Source organism: Bactrocera neohumeralis, chromosome 5 (genome assembly GCF_024586455.1).
Source record: "Bactrocera neohumeralis isolate Rockhampton chromosome 5, APGP_CSIRO_Bneo_wtdbg2-racon-allhic-juicebox.fasta_v2, whole genome shotgun sequence".
Classification (NCBI taxonomy): domain Eukaryota; kingdom Metazoa; phylum Arthropoda; class Insecta; order Diptera; family Tephritidae; genus Bactrocera; species Bactrocera neohumeralis.
In genome coordinates this window covers 75839492-75859846 of record NC_065922.1, presented here as the reverse complement: position 1 = coordinate 75859846, position 20355 = coordinate 75839492, and the positions used below count along the sequence as shown (strand labels likewise).

Sequence of the window (20355 nt, the reverse complement as noted above, 5' to 3'; positions counted from 1 at the left end):
TTCAAGTGCTGGCGATATTTTCATACACTTTATGTTTAATTTTACTTTTAAGTTTGTCAAGCAACACAACATTATAGCTTAAGACAACAACAGCAACATGAGAAATGTAGATTTATTTCCATACACTTATTTGTAATTATAAGTAATTAATTAGTTTTAAAATGAAGAGACAAAATACATTTGTATGCATTAAACGCGGCTGTTCATATGTATTATATAAGTATGTATTATATAATAGTTTTTTAATGCAGTTAATTATGTTAAATTATGTATAATTTTAATGGATAATCTTATTTCCAACACTCTCACACGCTCTCAGCCGAAATGTTGTGGCGACTCAAGTGCTAAATATCAAATATTTCCACACTTTTGCGCTATTTAAACATAAATAATTACAAATGACGCATACATACATACAAGATATACTCGTTTATGCTATTATATATATTATACACTCTTCTTTGTTTATGTACGTTAAATTTTGATTTTAAAATATTTGAAATCGTTTTAGGTTAGGTTAGTCGTTGAATACTTACACTTGATTTGTTTATACTTTTTGTTTACGGAAATGAAATTTCACCAAACATATAATTTATTGTACATTATTAGTTTATATGTATATACATATGTATATGTATGTACGCCGTTTCAAGCAAAGCAACGCCAAAAAAAATTAAATTGAAAAAATTATAATTTTGACAATTAAAATTATGCATAAAATATGCAGAATAATCCTTATTAGTTTCCCAAGCACTTGGCAACGCTATTTCGCTATTAAAGTTTATAAGAATTTATAAAAAAATAAATCATATGTAATTAATATTATTTTGTAAATATTTGTATGCATAAAAGTTATAAATTTTACCTTCGACTAACAAATTTTTAACATATTTACTAAACATTAACATACACACACACACTTACAATAATTGTACACAAACTACAAACATTTAAATAAATGTGCGCTATGAAAACAAAATAGTAGAAAAAAACAAAAATTATATTTTTTGTGTTTATTTTATTACATAACTGGGTTTTTAATAATAAGGTGTTTTTATTTTATTTAAAAATTTAAAAAAAAAATTTTAAATTTCTAAATTTTTTTTAAATTTGTTTTAAATTTTTTTAAAATTTTTTTTAAATTTTTTTTAAATTTTTTAAAGTTTTTTTCTAATTTTTTTGAAATTTTTTTTAATTTTTTTTTAATTTTTTAAAGTTTTTTTTTAATTTTTTAAAGTTTTTTTTAATTTTTTTAAATTTAAAATTTTTGTATTTTTGAATTTTTTTCAGTTTTTATAAATTTTTTTTTTCAAATTTTAATAATTTTTTTTTATTTTTCTAAATATTTTTAATTTTTTCAGTTTTTTATAAATTTTAATTATTTTTTGAATTTCTTTTTAAATTTCTATATTTTTTTCAAATTTTTATTAATTTTTTTCATATTTGTTTAATTTTGCTTAAAAATACGTGCAAAATTACCTACATTGCATTTTGACAAAATTCTAAAGTTTTTTATGTATGACGCATGACATGGAGTCCGGCTTAAGTGCGCGGCTGAAATTTTTGTGGCGCACAGTGCGACCAGCTCAATGCACCAGGCGCGCAGAACCGTGCAGAAGGTGGCCGGCACTTTTCGGGCGGCGTATCTGTTGCATACTTTTAGGCACCGGATGACCGTCGCGCGCGACACCTATCGGATGCAGACAAACACGTGCAGGTGTGTGCCGTTGCATGCTTTTAGGCGTTAAATTAAAAACTTGAGCGGATGTGTATATGAATGAAATAAAATGCAATTTTAAGTTGAATTATGTTATTTTATTTAGACTTCTGATTATAATTCACAGTTTATTGCAGTTATATATTTTAAATATATGTAATATTAAGGATGTTCGTTTGTTGTGTGGCTGTAAATAATAAAATAATTTCTTAATTTATTTTTAACATATTTTCATAATCGTAAATACGAAAATTCAAAAATAGAAATATTGAGTTGGTTGTATTATTAGGGTGTGATTGAAATATTAACATTTTTTTAAATTATTTTGGTAATGCTTGTAAAGTTTTTTAATAGTTTGCTAATTTCTGCTACTTCACGCATAAAATTTTAGACTTGCTGGCAGAGGGAAATGCAAGGACATATTTTAGTCTTAATTGGTCTACGAAACAAGCACTAAAAGATATTATCAAACATTATTTAAGCAACTGGCATGCCCGTAAATATATAAGTACGGCAAACCTATATACATGCATATATACATATATACAGTATAGACTCAAACATACATATAATGCAATACCTAACCAATCATCAAAGCAACAGAAATCATACATACATACTATATGTACGTGTAATTATTATGGTGTAGACGAGAGATAAATATGTAACAGCAAAATTTAAATGAAATAATAAAAACTATATTAATGGACGTAGTAGAATATGTGTATAGGATTATTGTCCTGATAACATAAAAATTTAAAATAATAGTGCATATGAAAAATGAATGTAAGCATGTAATAAATAATATTAGAAAATTAATACAAAAAAAAAACAAATTCTGCAAGTGACATTTGAGGAGACAGCTGATCGGCTGCACATGATTAGTTAGTTTTAAGCTTGTTTTAGGGATTCCAAAGTAAACAAGGTATACAGACTTAAAAGTCTAAACAAAACAAAACAACAAAAATTATAGAAACAAATAAAATCATGTAGCAAACTGTGTGGTAACTAGAAAATCCATTTACTTAGCAGTAATATGAGTAAAAAAATGGAAAACTAAAACATAAACAAACAAAAAAATTAAATTTAGCGCTATATATTAGCAACAAACACACAAACAAAAACCAAGTGCAGACAAGTAAGACATTTCTATAGTAAAATTAGTCAAATACACACACGCTTTACAAAACGTAATGAAATATCAGGCAGAAGTATATACATATGTATAAGTGACTTAGCGATGTATGTAAATTTATTAAAGTTGACAAGTAAAATTAAACAAAAGCAAAATGGGAACACATGTGCAAAAACAAAAAGTAATAATAATAAAATAAAAAGCAGACACCACTGTCTAGCAACATTGTTTGCTGGCAGCGCCAAGTACACTGCATGTATACACATAGTTGGCAACGCGTGTGCGACAGCAGTAACGGAAGTCAAAGCGCCGTTTGTTTGTTTGTTGTGGAAAATTTTTCAGCAGTCAAATGATTTTACCAAAAAAGTTAATAAATACGAAAAAACGAAAACAAACCGACAAAAGACAACAGCACCGGAAAATCAATTAGTAAAATAATAATAAACAAAATTAAATTATGAAAAACACATGCATACGTACGTACATGATACATACATAAATGCATATATGAAACACATACTATATTTCTACGTATTGCAAAGAAAAAACTACATACATACATATGTTGATACACATTAGTAAATTCAGTAAATAAGTAAAAGAAAAACGCTGAAGAAAAATTGTAAGATGAATCTCCTCAGTCAATGAGTTATTTAGTAATTTAAATGTGTTATCAGCTGACCCTTCCAAGCAACTTTTTCTAAAAATCCGACGCCTAATAGGAAAGTAATGCAACTAAACCGAAAGATGAAAAGAAATTTTTCACAATAAAAGCTACATACACACATACAACAATTGACATGGCCTTCCCTGCTTCCTACTTAATTTCCATTCATGCTAATAATAAATGTTAGTGGCAAAAACAAAAAAATAACACAAATGCCATATGTTATAGCGTACATTATTGAAGCAATTATTAATTGTCAAGTTTAAATTAAATAAGTATATGAAATTGTTTAAATTTAAATTCTAACACTCTATATACGAGATACAAAATGAATGCAGATAAAAACACATATTGCATGTATGCAGGTGCAATAATTATACATACATACATTGTATGTTGTAGGTATGTGTTGGCATTGTACGTGAATGCGTTGATGCGGCAATAATAACTCTAATACACGGTACATACATGTATTTATGTAAGTTGTAAACCGTAAATAAGTTATGCAACTGAACACTTGATTAACTGTTATTTTTAAAAACTATTTGAAGAAATTGCATTTAAGTTTTTTGTGAAAACAATAAGAATTCCTTAACAACCGACAATTCGTATGAGAAATTAAAGTCTATTAAAGTAAAGGATTACTTGAAATAAAAAAGAGATGCCAGATTAATTAATAAATGTTCGATTGTTTAAGTAAAAAGGATACAGGCATACATACATTGGAACAAGGATTGAATAATTAATGAAATGGGTCGAAAGTTATGAGTCACTGTGCAAAATATGAAATCAATAAAAATATCAATATATACACATTATTTATTGGTTAAATAAGCGTTTTGTATTAAGGCTTTATATGGGAGGATAAGGGATAAACTATATGCTATATGCTCTAATAGCATACGCATATTAAGTAGTAGAGACGTAACATTCTGAAAGCGTCAACTGTCATTGGAAATGACAGAGCAGGATGGGTTAAACAATTTTTCTCTAAGCGTAAGTAAGTATTTTTTTTCTGTACTTTATATATACAATTTCCTGTATATATAATTTTACAACTTTTTTAAAAGTGTGGTTACTTACGTAAAAACAAATTCACTTATGTCGGAATTTAAATATATATTACGAAAGTATTAAGTAAAAAGTATACTAGGCAACGTCTACACCCTCCTTTATGTTCAACGAAACAAAATAGTAAACAAAACTGAATCAATTGAAAGGTTTCGCTGGTTTGAATTTTTAAATAAAGGATGTTAAAAGAAATCCTATTACTTTTACGTGCAATGTTGGAAGATGCTTTCAATATCAGCCATCTAAGGCGACGATGTGATCAAAGTGATAAATAAATGAAATTATTCGAAATACCTTGTTCCTTATGAATCATTTGCACAGAACGTCAAGACCTCCTCTAGTCGCTTTACGTTATCAGCCATTTTTGTCACAGCGTCGGTTAATCCTTGCATCACAGTAATGAATTGTTCTTCTCGCTGGTCACGTCTTTTCATACTCTCCAAGAGGGTTTCATACATATCACTGAGTGTTGCCGATTTTCGTTTTTTCGGAGCATTTGTTGTATTTCCGGCTACCGACTGTGTGGCAGACGTGTGCTTGTTTTCCAAACTTGGCAAAACTTCTAAGCTGGAAGATATATTTGAGGTATTTGAATGTGGCGGCAAAATAATAATTCCTTGTGAGCTACCCTCTGTGTTTTTTGAAACACTTGATTGACCGAGCTGTATAATTTTTCTTTGAACATTATCGGTTGTTGTAGGTGTATTGTTTTCAGTTGATGTGCGCGGAATAATAAATATTTTTGCCTTTTCTGTTTCTTTAGTCACTTTTTGGCGGGGAATAACAAATATTTCAGAGCGCGAAGTGTCCTAAGCAAGAGAAGAAAATATTTTTAAATGCATTTAATTAAATATATACATATGTTATAAATATACCGGAAAACCCAATGCTGGAATATCTTCTGTGTTAGAGTGATTCGCCTCGTACGTTGGGTTACTGTCCTCCGAAAGTACAATGTCATGTTTGGTATCTAATGTTTCCTCAAAACTATGTGCGACCTAAAGAACATTTGTCATTTTAATAATCGTTTTCATCGCAAATATGTTTGTAATTAGAAGAATGCGTACCTCAGCTTGAGAGTCTTCTTGACGACTATGGTCATCTTCAGAGCTATCAATTTCTTTTTTGATCTTGATTAATTCCGTTTTCAGTACGCCCTTTAAACATGGAGAAGAAATTTTTATCAAAGGTGTAAACATTTTTAAGTTATAGCTCACTTTAATATTGTCTGCTTTGTTCACCATGTTTTTTGCGCCAACGCCTTCAGCAACAGCATCATTGTTGGTGGAATTAATTGCTATGTTTCCATTTTCAAAGAGAAGAAAAAAAGCTTTGTAAAAGTTCCCTTAACAATGGGTGTTCAAATGGTATTCCTATACGGATAAGTGTACCTAAATTCACTTCCTCATTTAGTGAGCGCTGTCCGAAGTTCAATAAAGCGAATTCATCGAATTGTGGAACCCCGCTACTTTTGCCTCGGCGTGCCCGACACCTTAGTTGACTCCGCCAAGTACTCATACTCTGAAAGAGTGGTATTTATCGATTTAAGTTTATTACACATGCATATAACCAATTACTCACCTCCTTCCATTTATCGGCTGAACGACAAGCGCCATCCATTGAATTCAAATTTCTCGCCAATCCTTCCCATAAGTGACTTACAGTGCCGAACTTCGATGTTAGTATCTTCGGATGCTTATTTGCAAAGTTTACAAAGAATAAGAGTTGTTCCATAGAGGCTCGGTTTTTCCTATAACTTTGTATTGTTTTTTTTTTATTGATTTGTTAATTACTTTTGTTCCAAACATTTTTAAATAGTTTGTTCACCTGTCTATGGCGCTTAAACATTCTTGCGGTTCACTCCTTTCAACGCCTGCTCCCGATAAATTCAACGAGGGCACTGCGTCTGATTGTAATCGGGCTCTTTTTGGGTTTGCCGATGTGAAATCGTTTGCACAGAAGTGTTTGGAGCACAATCTTGAACTTTGTGTTAACTTGACGCCAATCGCTACTTCCCATTTACTTCTCATATACTCATCGCGTGGAGGCGAGAACATTGAAACGGCATTATTCCAGCTACTTTTACACACTGAACATGAATTACCAGGCATCACCGCTATTTTTCTTTATATCAATTTAGAATGAAAACTAAATTCCTAATGTACACGGATTTTATAAGTCGTCAAATATGCGTACAAAACGAACTGTCAATGTCAATCACATCTTTGTCACGTTTGTTGTTGGAATTTTCCAATAGCATCGTTGCCGAAAATTTTCATATGACATACCCTGTTGTAACAGCTGTTGCTTATCAATCGCGTTGTTGACGTATTTCTCTTGCTTTATTATGGTTTAGATTTTGATATGCTCATTCGTAAGCAGACTTTTTGAGTTACCAAAATTGAAAAAAAATTGAGAGCAGTTTAAATTTTTAAAGAAAATAATATTTTAGGAAAAACTAGAAGATCTTTTACCGAATACATTTTATATAGTTTTCAGTAATAATTAAAAAAAAAAAATACTACTTAGTCTTTATACCTTTACTACGGCTGTTTTCGGTATTTTCAATGTCATATATTCTGGTCACCTTGCTTGTGAGTAATCTATGACAACATCAACTACTGGACCTTCTTACTAATAGTGGAAAGTGAAAATCGCGGAATATTGTAGAAATTTTATATAAAACATCTTAAATTGTTTGATTAGAGCGCGCTGAAATGACGGACGCGTTTTCCTATCAACGCACCGTACAGAGTTTGGCTCGCGTATTGGCGCGTATAGAGCCAACACCGTGGGACAAGGTAAAAATTGATTTTCACGGTCAACTCATATCACAAAATCGACTTTTCACCTTTGACTCATATTTTTAATTGTGTGTAGGTGCAATCGCTTTTCCGCTATTGTCCACAAGAAAATGCCGCTGGCGTTTTTTGTCTCGATGCTAAAGCGCAAGATGCGGTCATTGCGTTGGGTATTTATTTCCTAGAAAGTGGGTGTCAGCATGAGCAGCGCATTGTACCATATTTACTACGTCTGGCGAAGTGCTTGCCAAAAGCAGTTTGGGTAGATGATGCAAAGTGGAGCAAAATCGATCGTAAGTGTTTTTGTAAGTGAATATTTGTCCCAGATACTTTATTTTCAATTGGGTTGCTATATTTTGTCAATAGGTATACCATCGGCAGAAAAGTTCAGCTTTTGTTTGAATACTTTACTTTCCGATATAGCTTCAAAATGCCCCGATCTACGCGAAGAGATCATACTCAATCAAGTGGAGACACTTAGTGCTTTGGCAAATATTATCAAATCTAGTAAGGATAGCAGCTCTGCGCCACCACCCATAATACTATGCAAAGCAACTGTACCATTACTATTTGGTTTGGCGCGTTCTATGGGCCGATATGCAAGCCAAGATCCGTCTTTATTGTGTCGCATATATCCACGTGAAGAAATGCCGGTGGTTAAACAGAACATGCGTGATGGTGGCAGTTTCAGCTCCAGCGAACGCATTGCTTGCTTCTCACAATTTCGCCCTATCATACCACGTTCCATGTCTGGTAGCTTGAGTCAAGACTCCAACGAGCTGCGCATGCGTCAATTGCAAATGATTAATGGAATTAAGCAACGACCACATTTACAAACGTATTTCTCTGTGCCATATGATCCGCGCACTCATTTCTTCACCAAGACCGGTTCCAGTTTTAATCAATTCCCCAATATGCGCGCCTGTGAGACGCCAATTAAAACTAAGAAGTCACTCACTGTGCCACCATTTCCCATTCAGCATCTACAGACCATCTTCGCAGTAGCCAAGAAATTACTCACCAAAGAGACACTGGAGCACTTGGATGAGCAGGCGAGCGATATATTTGCTCTGCATCAAATAAAGGGCTATTGCTACAAAAGCTTTTCGGAGACGCTGAATTTGGTATTAGTGACGCTGCTACGTGAACTTTTACAACACCAAATCGATTTGCCAACACCATTTACGAAGGACGTGCAGGAATTTGTGAAACGTCTATTTTTAAATGGACAAACGGAGCTGGCAAATAAGCAGCAAGATCAAGAGAAGGAGAAGCGCGAAGAGAACGGCATACCGGTGGTGAATAAATACAAGGTGAACGTAATGGCAAATGCCGCCTGCGTCGATCTGCTGGTCTGGGCTATACGCGATGAAACGGGTAGGTGATTTGCTGTTTAAAGTGAAAAATCATTTTCTTTTCTCTTGCATTTTAACACAGAAACACACATACACACATACATACATATATAGTTGTAAATTAGATTAGCATAATTACATACCGGGTACTGAATTTACGTTTTTTTTATTTAATTTGAATTATTCTTTTCAGTTGATGAGGAGTACAATGTACCTTCATTGCAGTTGGGTTTAAAAATTTTATTGAAGAAAGGTTGTTAATTTTTTAAAGCTTTTGTTTTGTTACGAACCCACTTTTTACATGGTTCGGCGCATGCTCATATGTTATTTCTCGAGAGAAATGAGAAGAAATCCATCAAATACTAATTTAATTATGCATATTTTAATAAACTTTCATTTTCATGCCAAACTTGTAGTAAACAGGAGTTGGACATATTATGCCACATTTTTTACCTTTCCTCTCCAATATATTTTTACGTTTTGAATGCAGTTTATACCGTTATTTTCGCCTATTTTTGCGTTTTACTTTTTTATATACAATTTAACGCCACAACCCAACTTAAATTGACATTCGATTCCTCCTTTTTAGAGGCCGACAAGCTTTGCGGTCGACTGTCACAGAAGCTCAACTCTGTGCTGAGTCATAAGATTGTCTTAGACCACATGCCATTGCTGATGGTTTGTCTCGAGGGTCTTGGCAAGTTAGCGCAAAAATTCCCCAACATTGCCGGCACATCCATATCGTATTTGCGCGACTTCCTTGTCGACCCAAGTCCTATATTGGCCAAACTGCATGCTTATTCGCAGCAAACGCTGGCGCTGCAGAAAAAGGAGAAGGAAAAGTTGGCGCCTTTCAAGATCGTGGTGCAGAATAGCGAATCGCGTTCGACGGTGGATATTTATGGTGAAAATCAGAAACATGCGGGCATGCGCTCGGGTCAGGCAGCCTTCGAGGCATTGCGCGATGCGGCAATTGAAAATTTGAGCATTGCATTACGTTCTGCGCACACGTTGGATCAGTACTGTGTGCCGGCTTTGGTGGCTAACCTCTCGAATCGGTTGTTCACAGCAGAGAAACACGAATCGTAAGTACTGTTATATGTAAGATTGGCAAGGACTTCAATATTTTCGCTCTCAACAAATAAATATAACTTTTCTCGACCCACACATTCCTTTCTATATTCGCTCTCTTAGTGAATCTACTTTGGTAAGCCTCAATATTATTGTGATGCTCGGTCATGTTGCCGTTACGCTCAAGGACACTTCGAAAACCACGCAGAATATCTTGCAATTCTTCATTCAACGCTTCTGTAAGGTACCATCCGAGCAGAATGCGCTAATCGTCGATCAATTGGGATGCATGATTATCTCTCAGTGTGAACCGCATGTTTTTGAAGAGATTATGAAAATGTTTTCGCGCATCACAGTGCAGTCGGCATCGTTGGCCTACACGTCGGATCAGGAACATCGCAAACAATTCAATAACGTGTCGGATGCAGTGGTCAATGCTTTGGGTAATATTGCTGCCAATATACAGGGTGACTCGGAGATGCTCGAATTATTGGGCAAACTGCTCGAACTCTTTGTGCAGATCGGTCTGGAGGGCGAGCGCTCCTATGACAACAATACACCAGGTGCGCAGAAGGCCAGCTCCAGTGCCGGCAATTTAGGTATGCTAATACCAGTAATTGCGGTGCTGGTGCGTCGCCTACCGCCGATTAAGAATCCACGTTTGCGTTTGCATAAGCTATTCAAGGATTTCTGGGTGTATTGTGTGGTCATGGGCTTTACAAATGCTCGTCTCTGGCCAGCCGATTGGTATCAAGGAGTGCAACAGATTGCAGCCAAATCGCCCTTACTCATCTCGCAGACGACACACAAATCCGACATGCGTGAATTGAACTATACGTCGGCGATTAAAAGCGATTCGGTGAGTTTGAATGAATTACGTAGCCAAATACTCCTCCTGCTGGAACATCCAACGGCCGATGTTACCGCTTCGATCAACAAGTTGACCTTTGCGCAATGCACTTATCTCTTGAGTGTGTATTGGTTGGAGACTTTGCGAGTGGAAAATTCAGAAGAACCCAGTTTGGAGCCGATTTTGAGCTATCTTTGCGATAATGCGTTGCAAAAGGATAAATCTGGAATTTGGCAATGCGTGAAGTGGTAAGTTGCCAATCAACCAATAGTGCCCAAGCGGAGAGCTTCCATTCATTTTTCCATTCCTTCATAGTGTTGCCGATCAAGTCTTTGAGAAATTCCGCAATGTGCTTTTCGCACATGACGAGATCCGCGAAAAGGTATTGGAATCACAGGCAATGCTATTGCTGGTCTACTTCAATCACATCCACAAGCAAATCCAGTTGGTTGCCGATCAGTATCTATCACAGTTAGTCGATAAGTTTCCACATTTGCTATGGAATCGTCGCGTGCTCTGGTGCATGTTGGATATTCTGCAATTGCTTGCATTCTCGCTTACGCTCGACCCGAACGAAGAGACACCTACGCTGCGCGTCGTATCTACGCCTTACACCTTGCAACTTATGGACTCATTGCCTGCACGCGAAAGCCGCCTGAAGGACTTTGCCGATCGCTGTCAAGGTATCGTTAATGAAGCCATGAAATGGGCACCGCGTTCCACACGCTCGCACCTGCAAGAGTACCCCAATCAGATACCCACACAGGTACTGGCGCACCACAGTGGTCTAGCTTTGGCCTTCGATTCGGTAGTCAGCAGCAATACGTTGTATCCAAATGCTTTGCCATCGATTAGTAAGCGTCCAAATTGCGTAAATAGCAATACGCCGCGCTTCGTGTCCGTGTTGTGTCTGCGCAGCAAATACGCTGGTGAAATTTCTGGCATGTTGTCGGTGCTAAGTGAGGAAGAAAAGGCGGGCTTAGCTGACCGCTTAGTGAAGGATGTATGGGACGCGTGTGCGGAGAAGAGTGACGCAAGTCACCGTGGCGCCTTGTGGCGTGCCACCGCCTACTTGATTATCTGCTCCGATGTGAACCGAAAGCTGTTGCATGCAGTGGGTGAGTCGAGGTTCAAGCATAAATTGCAGGAATTATAGATATCTTATAAACACTTTTCTCCAATAAACTCTTATTTCTGTTTTTCTTTCGGTCGATTGCTTTTAGCCACCTCACAAGTTGAATTATTCACCGAATATGCCGTAGAAACGGCTGTGGAGTGCTGGCAGTGGGTGTTGACGGCACGCCAAGATCTGGAGCTCTGCTTTATCCAAGAGATGGTTAGCGCCTGGCAAACGACTTTCGAAAAAAAGTTGGGCCTCTTCTCTGACGAGGTAGAGACCACCATACCATTAGCCGCCTACGACGGCTGTAAGCTGGTCTCTAAGCCCATTCAAATAGCGCCACATCTCATTTGGCTGCAGTTGCTCTCCGAAATGGTGGACACCGCCAAGTATTGTAATCGCGACAAGGTGGAAATGTTTTGTCTGCTGCTGCATCGTTGTCTGCCTATTTCGAAAAATTCGAAACAGAATCGCCAAGTATCAACGGTCGGTTGTCGTTTTAAGCTTCTGCAATGCGGTCTCTCGCTACTGCAAGGCAATACAATACCGCGTTCGCTGGCGCGCAACATATTACGTGAGCGCATATATAGCAATGCATTGGACTATTTCTGTGGTCCGCCCACATGTCCCAACCAGAGTAAGGAGCAATTGTTGGATGACATTCTGATACTGTTGAAATTCTGGCAGACGATGCGCAGTGAGAAGAAACATTTGGTCACCTCGGAGGTTGGCGAATACGATATAACAGCGGTGGCGTCGACGCAAATGCTCTCCGTGAAGCAGAATGTGGAGACGGCATCGCTAATTAGTGCTGGTGATGTTGCGCGTTCGATGTCGACTGGTGGCACTGGCGGCTGGTACAACACAATACCGCACTCCACATCTACGCTATCGAAACGATCGAATCGCTCGAAACGACTGCCGTATCAAAAGGACTCGTACGACAAGGACTATATGAAGAAGCGTAATTTGATTTTGGAATTACTGGCAGTCGAGCTGGAATTCCTCATAACATGGTATAATCCGATTAGTCTCCCTGACTTGGCCATACCCGGTAAGTCCCTCGCTCGGAGCCAGATTTGTGCTTGGAATTTTAACACATTCTTCGTATTTTCCTACACAGGTGAAGAGCAGGTGAATGAATGGCGTGCACGTCCCTCCAAACCCAACTTGTGGCGCGATTACGCACGCCTTGCTTGGACCTACAACCCAGCTTTGGCCGTTTTTCTGCCGTTGCGAATCAAAAGCGCCGATTCTATTGAAGAGGAGGTCTCTCGTTTGGTATGCGCCGATCCCATCGCGGTTAGCCACATTCCAGAGGCACTCAAGTATTTGTGCAACACGAAGAATCTGCTACACGAAAGTCCAGATCTGGTTTATATACTTTCCTGGGCTCCTGTCAACCCCATACAAGCACTTTCCTACTTCTCACGTCAATACCCATCACATCCGCTCACCGCACAGTACGCCGTCAAGACGCTCAGCTCCTACCAAGCTGAATCGGTATTGCCGTATATTCCACAGTTGGTGCAGGCATTGCGGCACGACACCATGGGTTATGTTGCAGAGTTCATTAAGAACATTTCGAAGCGTTCTCAAATTGTGGCGCATCAACTCATATGGAACATGCAAACCAATATGTTTATGGATGAGGACCAACAGCATAGGGATCCAAATTTGTTTGACTGTTTGGAGGCGTTGTCACAGAATATAATTTCTTCTTTCTCTGGCGCTGCCAAACGTTTCTACGAGCGCGAATTCGATTTCTTCGGCAAGATCACAGCAGTTTCGGGTGAAATACGTTCCTTCCCGAAGGGTATTGAACGTAAAAATGCCTGCTTGGCGGCTCTGAAACGTATACAAGTACAACCAGGCTGCTATTTACCCTCGAATCCGGAAGCTATGGTGCTGGACATTGACTATAACAGCGGCACGCCCATGCAGAGCGCTGCAAAAGCGCCATACCTGGCTCGTTTCCGTGTCTATCGCTGTGGCATAACAGAGTTGGAGACACGCGCCATGGAGGTGTCTAACAATCCGGCAAGTATTTTAATTTTCTTTCGAACTATTGTGAAATAACACAATTTGCTTGGTTACAGAACTCGCAGGAAGACGCCAAGACGACGCTGGGCGTTGAGTCGTGGCAAGCGGCGATTTTCAAAGTGGGCGATGATGTGCGTCAAGATATATTAGCGCTACAGGTTATAACAATTTTCAAAAATATATTCCAACAAGTCGGTTTAGAGCCGTTTCTCTTTCCATATCGCGTCGTGGCTACAGCGCCCGGTGTAAGTATTGTTTTTATTTTAAACAGAAAACCAATATATTGAAGTAATTTTCAGTGCGGTGTCATTGAATGTGTGCCAAATGCTAAATCACGTGATCAACTTGGACGCCAAACCGACTCCGGGCTCTACGAGTATTTCCTACATCAATACGGTGATGAAAGCTCCAAAGAGTTTCAAGCAGCGCGTGCCAACTTTGTTAAATCCATGGCAGCATACTCGCTAATCGGTTACTTGCTACAGATCAAAGATCGGCATAACGGCAATATTATGATTGACAAGGATGGCCATGTCATACACATCGGTGCGTGGTTCATAAGCACACACTTTATATATAATATATTTATGATCTCGTCTTTTCACTAACAGATTTCGGATTTATGTTCGAGTCCTCGCCCGGTGGAAATATTGGTTTCGAACCCGACATGAAACTCACCGACGAAATGGTTATGATTATGGGTGGCAAGATGGAAGCGCCTGCCTTCAAATGGTTCTGTGAGTTGTGCGTGCAAGCCTTCCTCGCTGTGCGGCCCTATCAGGATGCGATTGTTTCGCTGGTCTCGCTAATGCTGGACACTGGTTTGCCCTGCTTCCGCGGTCAGACTATAAATTTGCTGAAGCAACGTTTTGTAGCAACCAAGAATAATAAGGAGGCTGCGGCGCATATGTTGGCGGTTATTCGGAATTCATATCAGAACTTCCGCACACGTACTTACGATATGATACAGTATTATCAAAACCAGATACCATATTAAACGACGGTGGAATGGTGTGTGCGGTAGAAAGTGTATGTAAGCGTGTCAGTTTAAAAATGTATGAAAAGTTAGGAAGGTGTTTCTCTCATGTGTGTGCTCTCTACACTGTTATTCGCTTATTTTCACCTCTAAAATTGTTGGAGATTTTTTGCACTAATTTGTTATTTCTAGATTTTAAGTGTACGACTATTAAAATGATGCTAATTTTTAGTGATTTTCGTGTGATCAAGAATGTTTTGTTAAATATGATATATTCTTGTTTCAAACTAATATTAAAACAGCATATGTCATTGCATGTATTTGAAAAATAAATAATTGTGGTGTTACTGCTTAGCAACATGTTCAAAAATTATAAAATTACATATTATAAATTAACCACAAATAAATGTAGTAAAAAATTAAAATTTAACTCAAAAAATAATTGATTTTTTTTTATAAACAAAACAAAAAAAATTACTTTGTTTGACCGAAGCTATGATAGTCTTCACAGCTACAATTTGCTATACAAGAACTTGATTTTGATCGATCAGTTGGTATAGCTTTTATATGCTATAGTAGTCTGGTAGCAAACTTAATAAATTACGGATATACTGCTTAATAATCGCGTGTTGTATCAAAAGCTAAAATATACCCGATCCAGCGATATTTATTATTTTAGCGACCACAAACATATGCATTTTTTTCTAATCAATAAAAATACACAACATACACAAAAACCGCGTTTATGCACACTATTCGCTCACTACTGTATGCAATAAAATATACATATGTAATAGTATATACAAATAATGGAAAAAAGTGCTGATTACGTACTTGTAATGCTCCACAACATGTTTCAACAGTTACGAATAGTTTATTTACCATATTTCAATTCAGACTATTTGATTCGACGTTTCTTGTTTACCAAATAATGCGTTGTGGCTCCTTGAAATTTTCCCATCTGATTTCTCTGGTAAAAAATATATAGAATGTGAGCGCATTGAGCACCACATAGCAGCCCAGTTCCAACCACTCTGCCCAACGGCTTTTAATAAGCGGCTGTGTGTGCAGGCGATAAAGTACGAATGGAATGAGAAAGTATCGCAGTTCGAGCAAGCGCTGAAAACATAGCACCAGAAAAACAGCTATCCAAAACATCAATTTGAAGCTTGTGCGCATATGCCGTAGACCTGAATGTAACAGCGCCAAGGCAAATACATAAACGGGTACCATGGCGTATTTGAACCATTCATAACGTCCATAGAAACGATTCCATATGTAAAATATGTAATGACGATTGTCTGCCAGCAAATATGGATGTATGAGTGTATTCCATTTAACGGCTAGAATGCCTGTGCCAAGCAGGAAGAGCACGATCAATTTGTCACGCGATAGCCAATGTAGTGTCGGACGCAATTCATGCAGCGTATTGGAGACGCCGAAAAACAAAGCAAAAATGCTGAAATAAAATAACTGAGAAAACACAATACATTTTAAAGCTATAAGCACTTTGGAATAAATGTATATAATGCATACCTGCGGTACATGTATGGTCGCTTCATGCGCCCGCTTATCGCCAATAACAATGGAACCATTGAGAAACACGAAAAACAGAAAAGGCAGTATTATGATTAGGTAGTAGCAGCCTTTACGTAAAATTTGCCAAATGCTGCGTCCCAGTAGCCGATATGAAGTGAGTATGTCCAAAAGCGTCTAAGGCGTAACGTACTAATTAAAAACCAAATTTACTATTGGAGTCAAGTAAACCTACCTTGGGATTCAGTAACTCCACATGCTGTCTTTTAATGCCTTTGGAACGCGCATAATTTCCTGTAAGTACATCTAGTGCTGTTATACCGAAACACATACCCACCCAAACCACATTAGTCTGCCGCATCAAAACACTAGCAGCAGCTGCAAAATAATTCGATATTAAAATATATGAAGAAATTCGCAAAAATATTTAAACACTACCAAAGACAGCAGCTTGCAGATGTGACTCTTTGTGCCAGTAGTAGTAGAATAGAAGTATTGTCGTTAGCGATAACGTATCAGTATAGTAAAGATGACTAAAGAAATATAGCGGTGGTAGTGCACCTACAGTGAAAGCATCTAATGCGGCAAGCTGCCCATGTGCACCACCCAACAACCGGCGTCTTATTTTATATAGCAGTAACACATTTAGCGCAGCCGCTATTAGCGATATGCAACGTAAACCCAATGTTGAGCAAGCACCGAATGGTATGAGTATCAGCGACGCCAGATATAGGCCTGGGAAGGTGGTAATTTTAGGATCCCACTATAAATTAAAAATGGTTAGTGATTACAAAGTTTAATCATTTAACTCTTTCATACGCACCACATCGAAGCGTTTGTTGCAGAAGTGCAGACCTTGTCGCAAATGGAATTCCTCATCAATTACCGTGGGTGCAGTGGCATAGACACGCAGGAATAAAGGCAGTGAATATGCTAAAAATAGTATGGGCAATAAAACCGGCCAGAAGTGCTTTTGCATTTCGCCTACTATAATATCCCCAAGTAACAAATATTGATTGTAAATTAGTGTTGGTGGAAAAGAAAATTCACTGACAAGTAGATAGTTTTGTTTACGAATGTACTTATAAAGCAGAATGCATAAAACCGTTCTAATGCTTTGCCAACTCTACAATTGGAAGTGGGTTGGAAATGTAAAGTTGGCTTATCAAATTGGTATAGAAAATACTAATGTAAATTGAATTTGGCAAAAATGTTCACTATCCGAAATTTTTAACAAATGTATATATAATCTAATATATATTTACATTCGAACTTGTTTTAACACCCTTACGTACGATTTCTAATCTTGAGCGTATATTACAAAACGTTATGAATAATAGTCGTTCTTGAGTAAACACTTAAATTTTATATGGATTAGTCTATAAGAAAAGTTGGCAGCTCGTTGACGAAATGGCAGCTAGTTGGCAACGCGCTAAATTCTGATTGTCAAGTTGGCAGTACTGCACCGCCATATTGATGAAAAAAGGAGTCGTCGTTTCTTGATTTCTCGGCGTGTGGCGCTGGAATTTTCTGCATTAAATATATAAATTCGCTGCATATCGTTCAATAATTGTCTAAGTTACATTAAATCGGTGAATTTGCGTTAATCGATGTGATCTAAAAGTAATTTCGTGTACTCTAAAAAACGTTTGGAATACGGCGAGTGTTGGATCGTCATCGTCGTCGTAAGCGAAGGGGAGAGAACCGTAATTGGTAGTTGAAAAAATTGACAAGTATAAAAGAAAGAGTGAGGGGGAAAAAAAGTTTTTTTTTTTACTTTTTCAATGCGAGTTTTTCGTTTTCGAAAGTGTATTTTGCTTCTCTGAACCCTCGAAATTTTTCCACAAAGTGCATTTGAATTTTTAACGTAAGGTGTGGTTTTTAAATGTCATAAAATCTGAAATTTTATAGAAATCTAAATATATTATATAAAAAAATACATATAAGTGAATTATATAGTGTGCGGATTATAAGACAAGAGCAAACGGCTGGAGAAAAGTGTAATAGAAAAGGAAATTGTGCGAACATCAAAAACGAACAAGAATAAAATAAAAAACGTAAAAGAAGAAAATCAAAGGAAAGGCAAGGCAAGGAATCAAGTGCTGTGACTGCCGAATACCTGTGCGAACGTGTGTGAACAGCGATAGCGCGATTCGGGCAAATAGCCAGCCAACTAACCATAGTCGTCAGCGCAACAAAAGCAGTGGTTCTGTGGTTCCGTGAGTGCATTATGAAATTTCAGTGGCGTTTAGCTTCAACGCATATGATTTTAGTATGTTTCATACTAACTTTTAATGAGAGTTAAAAATCTGTGCAATGGCTAATCAAAAGTCTTATGATGTGACAATGTGTATTTGCTTGATTTTTACTTATGTTTGCTCAGATTGTATATGATTAATTAACGATATTTGAAAGAAAATTCCCTCACTATGTGAAAATAGTCACAGGGCAGGAATAGTTGCAGGCGGGTTTAGGTAGACAAAGATTGAGACAGCCTGAGTCTGTCGCTATACAGCTTCACTGGAAAAGCGCTAAAGTCATGTAGAAAAATGTTTGACTATCCTTGAAACTGAGTCCTACACCAGGAAGAGGGAGTAAATGAGAAAGCCAAGAGCATGCGAGCATGAACACGCGCATACGCAACGTCAACGACTCTGCAGTCGCTTTCGGCACGCTGCTGCTCATCGAGAAGCGAGACAACAGAGGTTTCAGTTTCGTGTTGAGAACGTGCAAAATAAAAGTTTCATTTGAAATACGTGCGTTAAAACGAGTCGAATGCTTAGTTGAAGCAGTTTTGCGTAAAGGGTCGTTGCTGCCAACTGCTACTCCAATTGGGATTATGAGTTTTCTATTAAAATTAAACTGGTGAACGTTCAAAAGGCAGTGTGGGATAATGCTCTCAGTGATTGTATGTGCAAAATAAGAATCGTGATAATTTTACGTAAAGATGTGCTAATTATTTAACCAATTGTTTAAAATGTTAGAAAATTTGCTAGAAAATTGCAATTTCCTTATGACTATTTCGGTTTCATTCGGAAAAATTTTGTAGGCAATGTGCCGCAATGGTATATACAGAATTTTTCTAGACTACAAATCGGCTATTAGTGTGCTCTCATCTGTTTATTCCACTACTGCTGTTTTCAGTTGTTGCTTTCTCCACACATTTTTGCTAAAAAAAAATCGTGCGTTCGATATCGCTACGCTGTTAACATAAAATATGTACAAATATAGTATTGCGTCGTATATTTGCAGGATACGGATTGTCAATACGTTTGCGTGTTTAGAAAATTTGAATATTAAAATTACAATTTGTGCCGAATTTATTTGCATCTTATAATTGCTTATTATGGAAGTTTTGCCGTTTTTTTCCCCAACAGCTTCGTTGCACCTTGCATTCCCAGTTTATTTGCTCATCATTGCTATCGTCAAGTGCGTTTCTAGTCCCCTTTGCTGCATTACCGCATTCACCATATTTCTTTGTTCTTTTATTGAACGACATTACTATACATTCTCATTTCCGCTATTTTATTCTTTCTATCGTTACTGCATTAAATGCATTAAAGTGAAAGCGTATAAACGAGACGAAACGATAGAACTTGAAGCAAATGTCAGTTCTTCTTCGTGTTGCTTTGCGCATTTGTTTCTTGTGACATTTCGATACCTACTCATTAATTTTTCCGTATATCTCAAATTATTATTTTGATATGCTTTGGAGTACAATTTTGGATTTTAGCTAGATAGTAAAGGTGTTTGAATTCACTCATTTCATTTTTTAATTAGGGCTAAAGGTTGCGAAAATATAAATTAGGGGGAACCACATCTTATACCTATTTGACTCCATAGGTTTGTTCAATGAACGTTGTCGTTTAGAAGTATCTATATAATTTTAAATTATTAAACTCAGTATTTCTCATGATATAGGCCGGTTGAGATAATTTTTTTTTATAATTAGTTCTCTAAACATGTTAACCTATTATTTACATTTTGATATTTAGCTATTTCGAACTCGTTAC

General features: G+C 37.0%; 3 protein-coding genes across 4 annotated transcripts; 1 reads left to right on the top strand and 2 right to left on the bottom strand.

Moving 5' to 3' along the window:
• Positions 1 to 1793: 1793 nt before the first annotated feature.
• Positions 1794 to 6975, bottom strand: LOC126758758 (uncharacterized). 2 transcript variants are annotated; one of them, XM_050473136.1, is made up of 8 exons: positions 6418 to 6975; positions 6172 to 6346; positions 5982 to 6111; positions 5808 to 5887; positions 5658 to 5747; positions 5466 to 5588; positions 4885 to 5399; positions 1794 to 1904 (listed from the first exon to the last, which is right to left on the bottom strand). In XM_050473136.1, the coding sequence occupies exons 1-7, from the start codon at positions 6699 to 6701 to the stop codon at positions 4893 to 4895; spliced, it is 1389 nt and encodes a 462-aa protein (XP_050329093.1). In that variant the 5' UTR covers positions 6702 to 6975; the 3' UTR covers positions 1794 to 1904; positions 4885 to 4892. The 2 variants fall into 2 exon arrangements, with proteins under 2 accessions (XP_050329093.1, XP_050329094.1); XM_050473137.1 differs by having other exon boundaries at positions 6172 to 6340.
• A 236-nt stretch (positions 6976 to 7211) lies between these two features.
• Positions 7212 to 15184, top strand: LOC126758753 (phosphatidylinositol 4-kinase alpha). Its single transcript, XM_050473128.1, has 11 exons — positions 7212 to 7391; positions 7471 to 7684; positions 7758 to 8768; positions 9336 to 9831; positions 9941 to 10915; positions 10983 to 11785; positions 11891 to 12841; positions 12911 to 13827; positions 13887 to 14075; positions 14130 to 14376; positions 14442 to 15184. The coding sequence occupies exons 1-11, from the start codon at positions 7308 to 7310 to the stop codon at positions 14825 to 14827; spliced, it is 6273 nt and encodes a 2090-aa protein (XP_050329085.1). The 5' UTR covers positions 7212 to 7307; the 3' UTR covers positions 14828 to 15184.
• Positions 15185 to 15632: 448 nt separating this feature from the next.
• On the bottom strand, positions 15633 to 17478 carry LOC126758760 (putative Dol-P-Glc:Glc(2)Man(9)GlcNAc(2)-PP-Dol alpha-1,2-glucosyltransferase). Its single transcript, XM_050473138.1, has 5 exons — positions 17166 to 17478; positions 16781 to 17105; positions 16578 to 16720; positions 16343 to 16519; positions 15633 to 16279 (listed from the first exon to the last, which is right to left on the bottom strand). Exons 1-5 carry the CDS (start codon positions 17319 to 17321, stop codon positions 15728 to 15730), a joined length of 1353 nt encoding a protein of 450 aa, XP_050329095.1. The 5' UTR covers positions 17322 to 17478; the 3' UTR covers positions 15633 to 15727.
• Positions 17479 to 20355: the final 2877 nt, after the last annotated feature.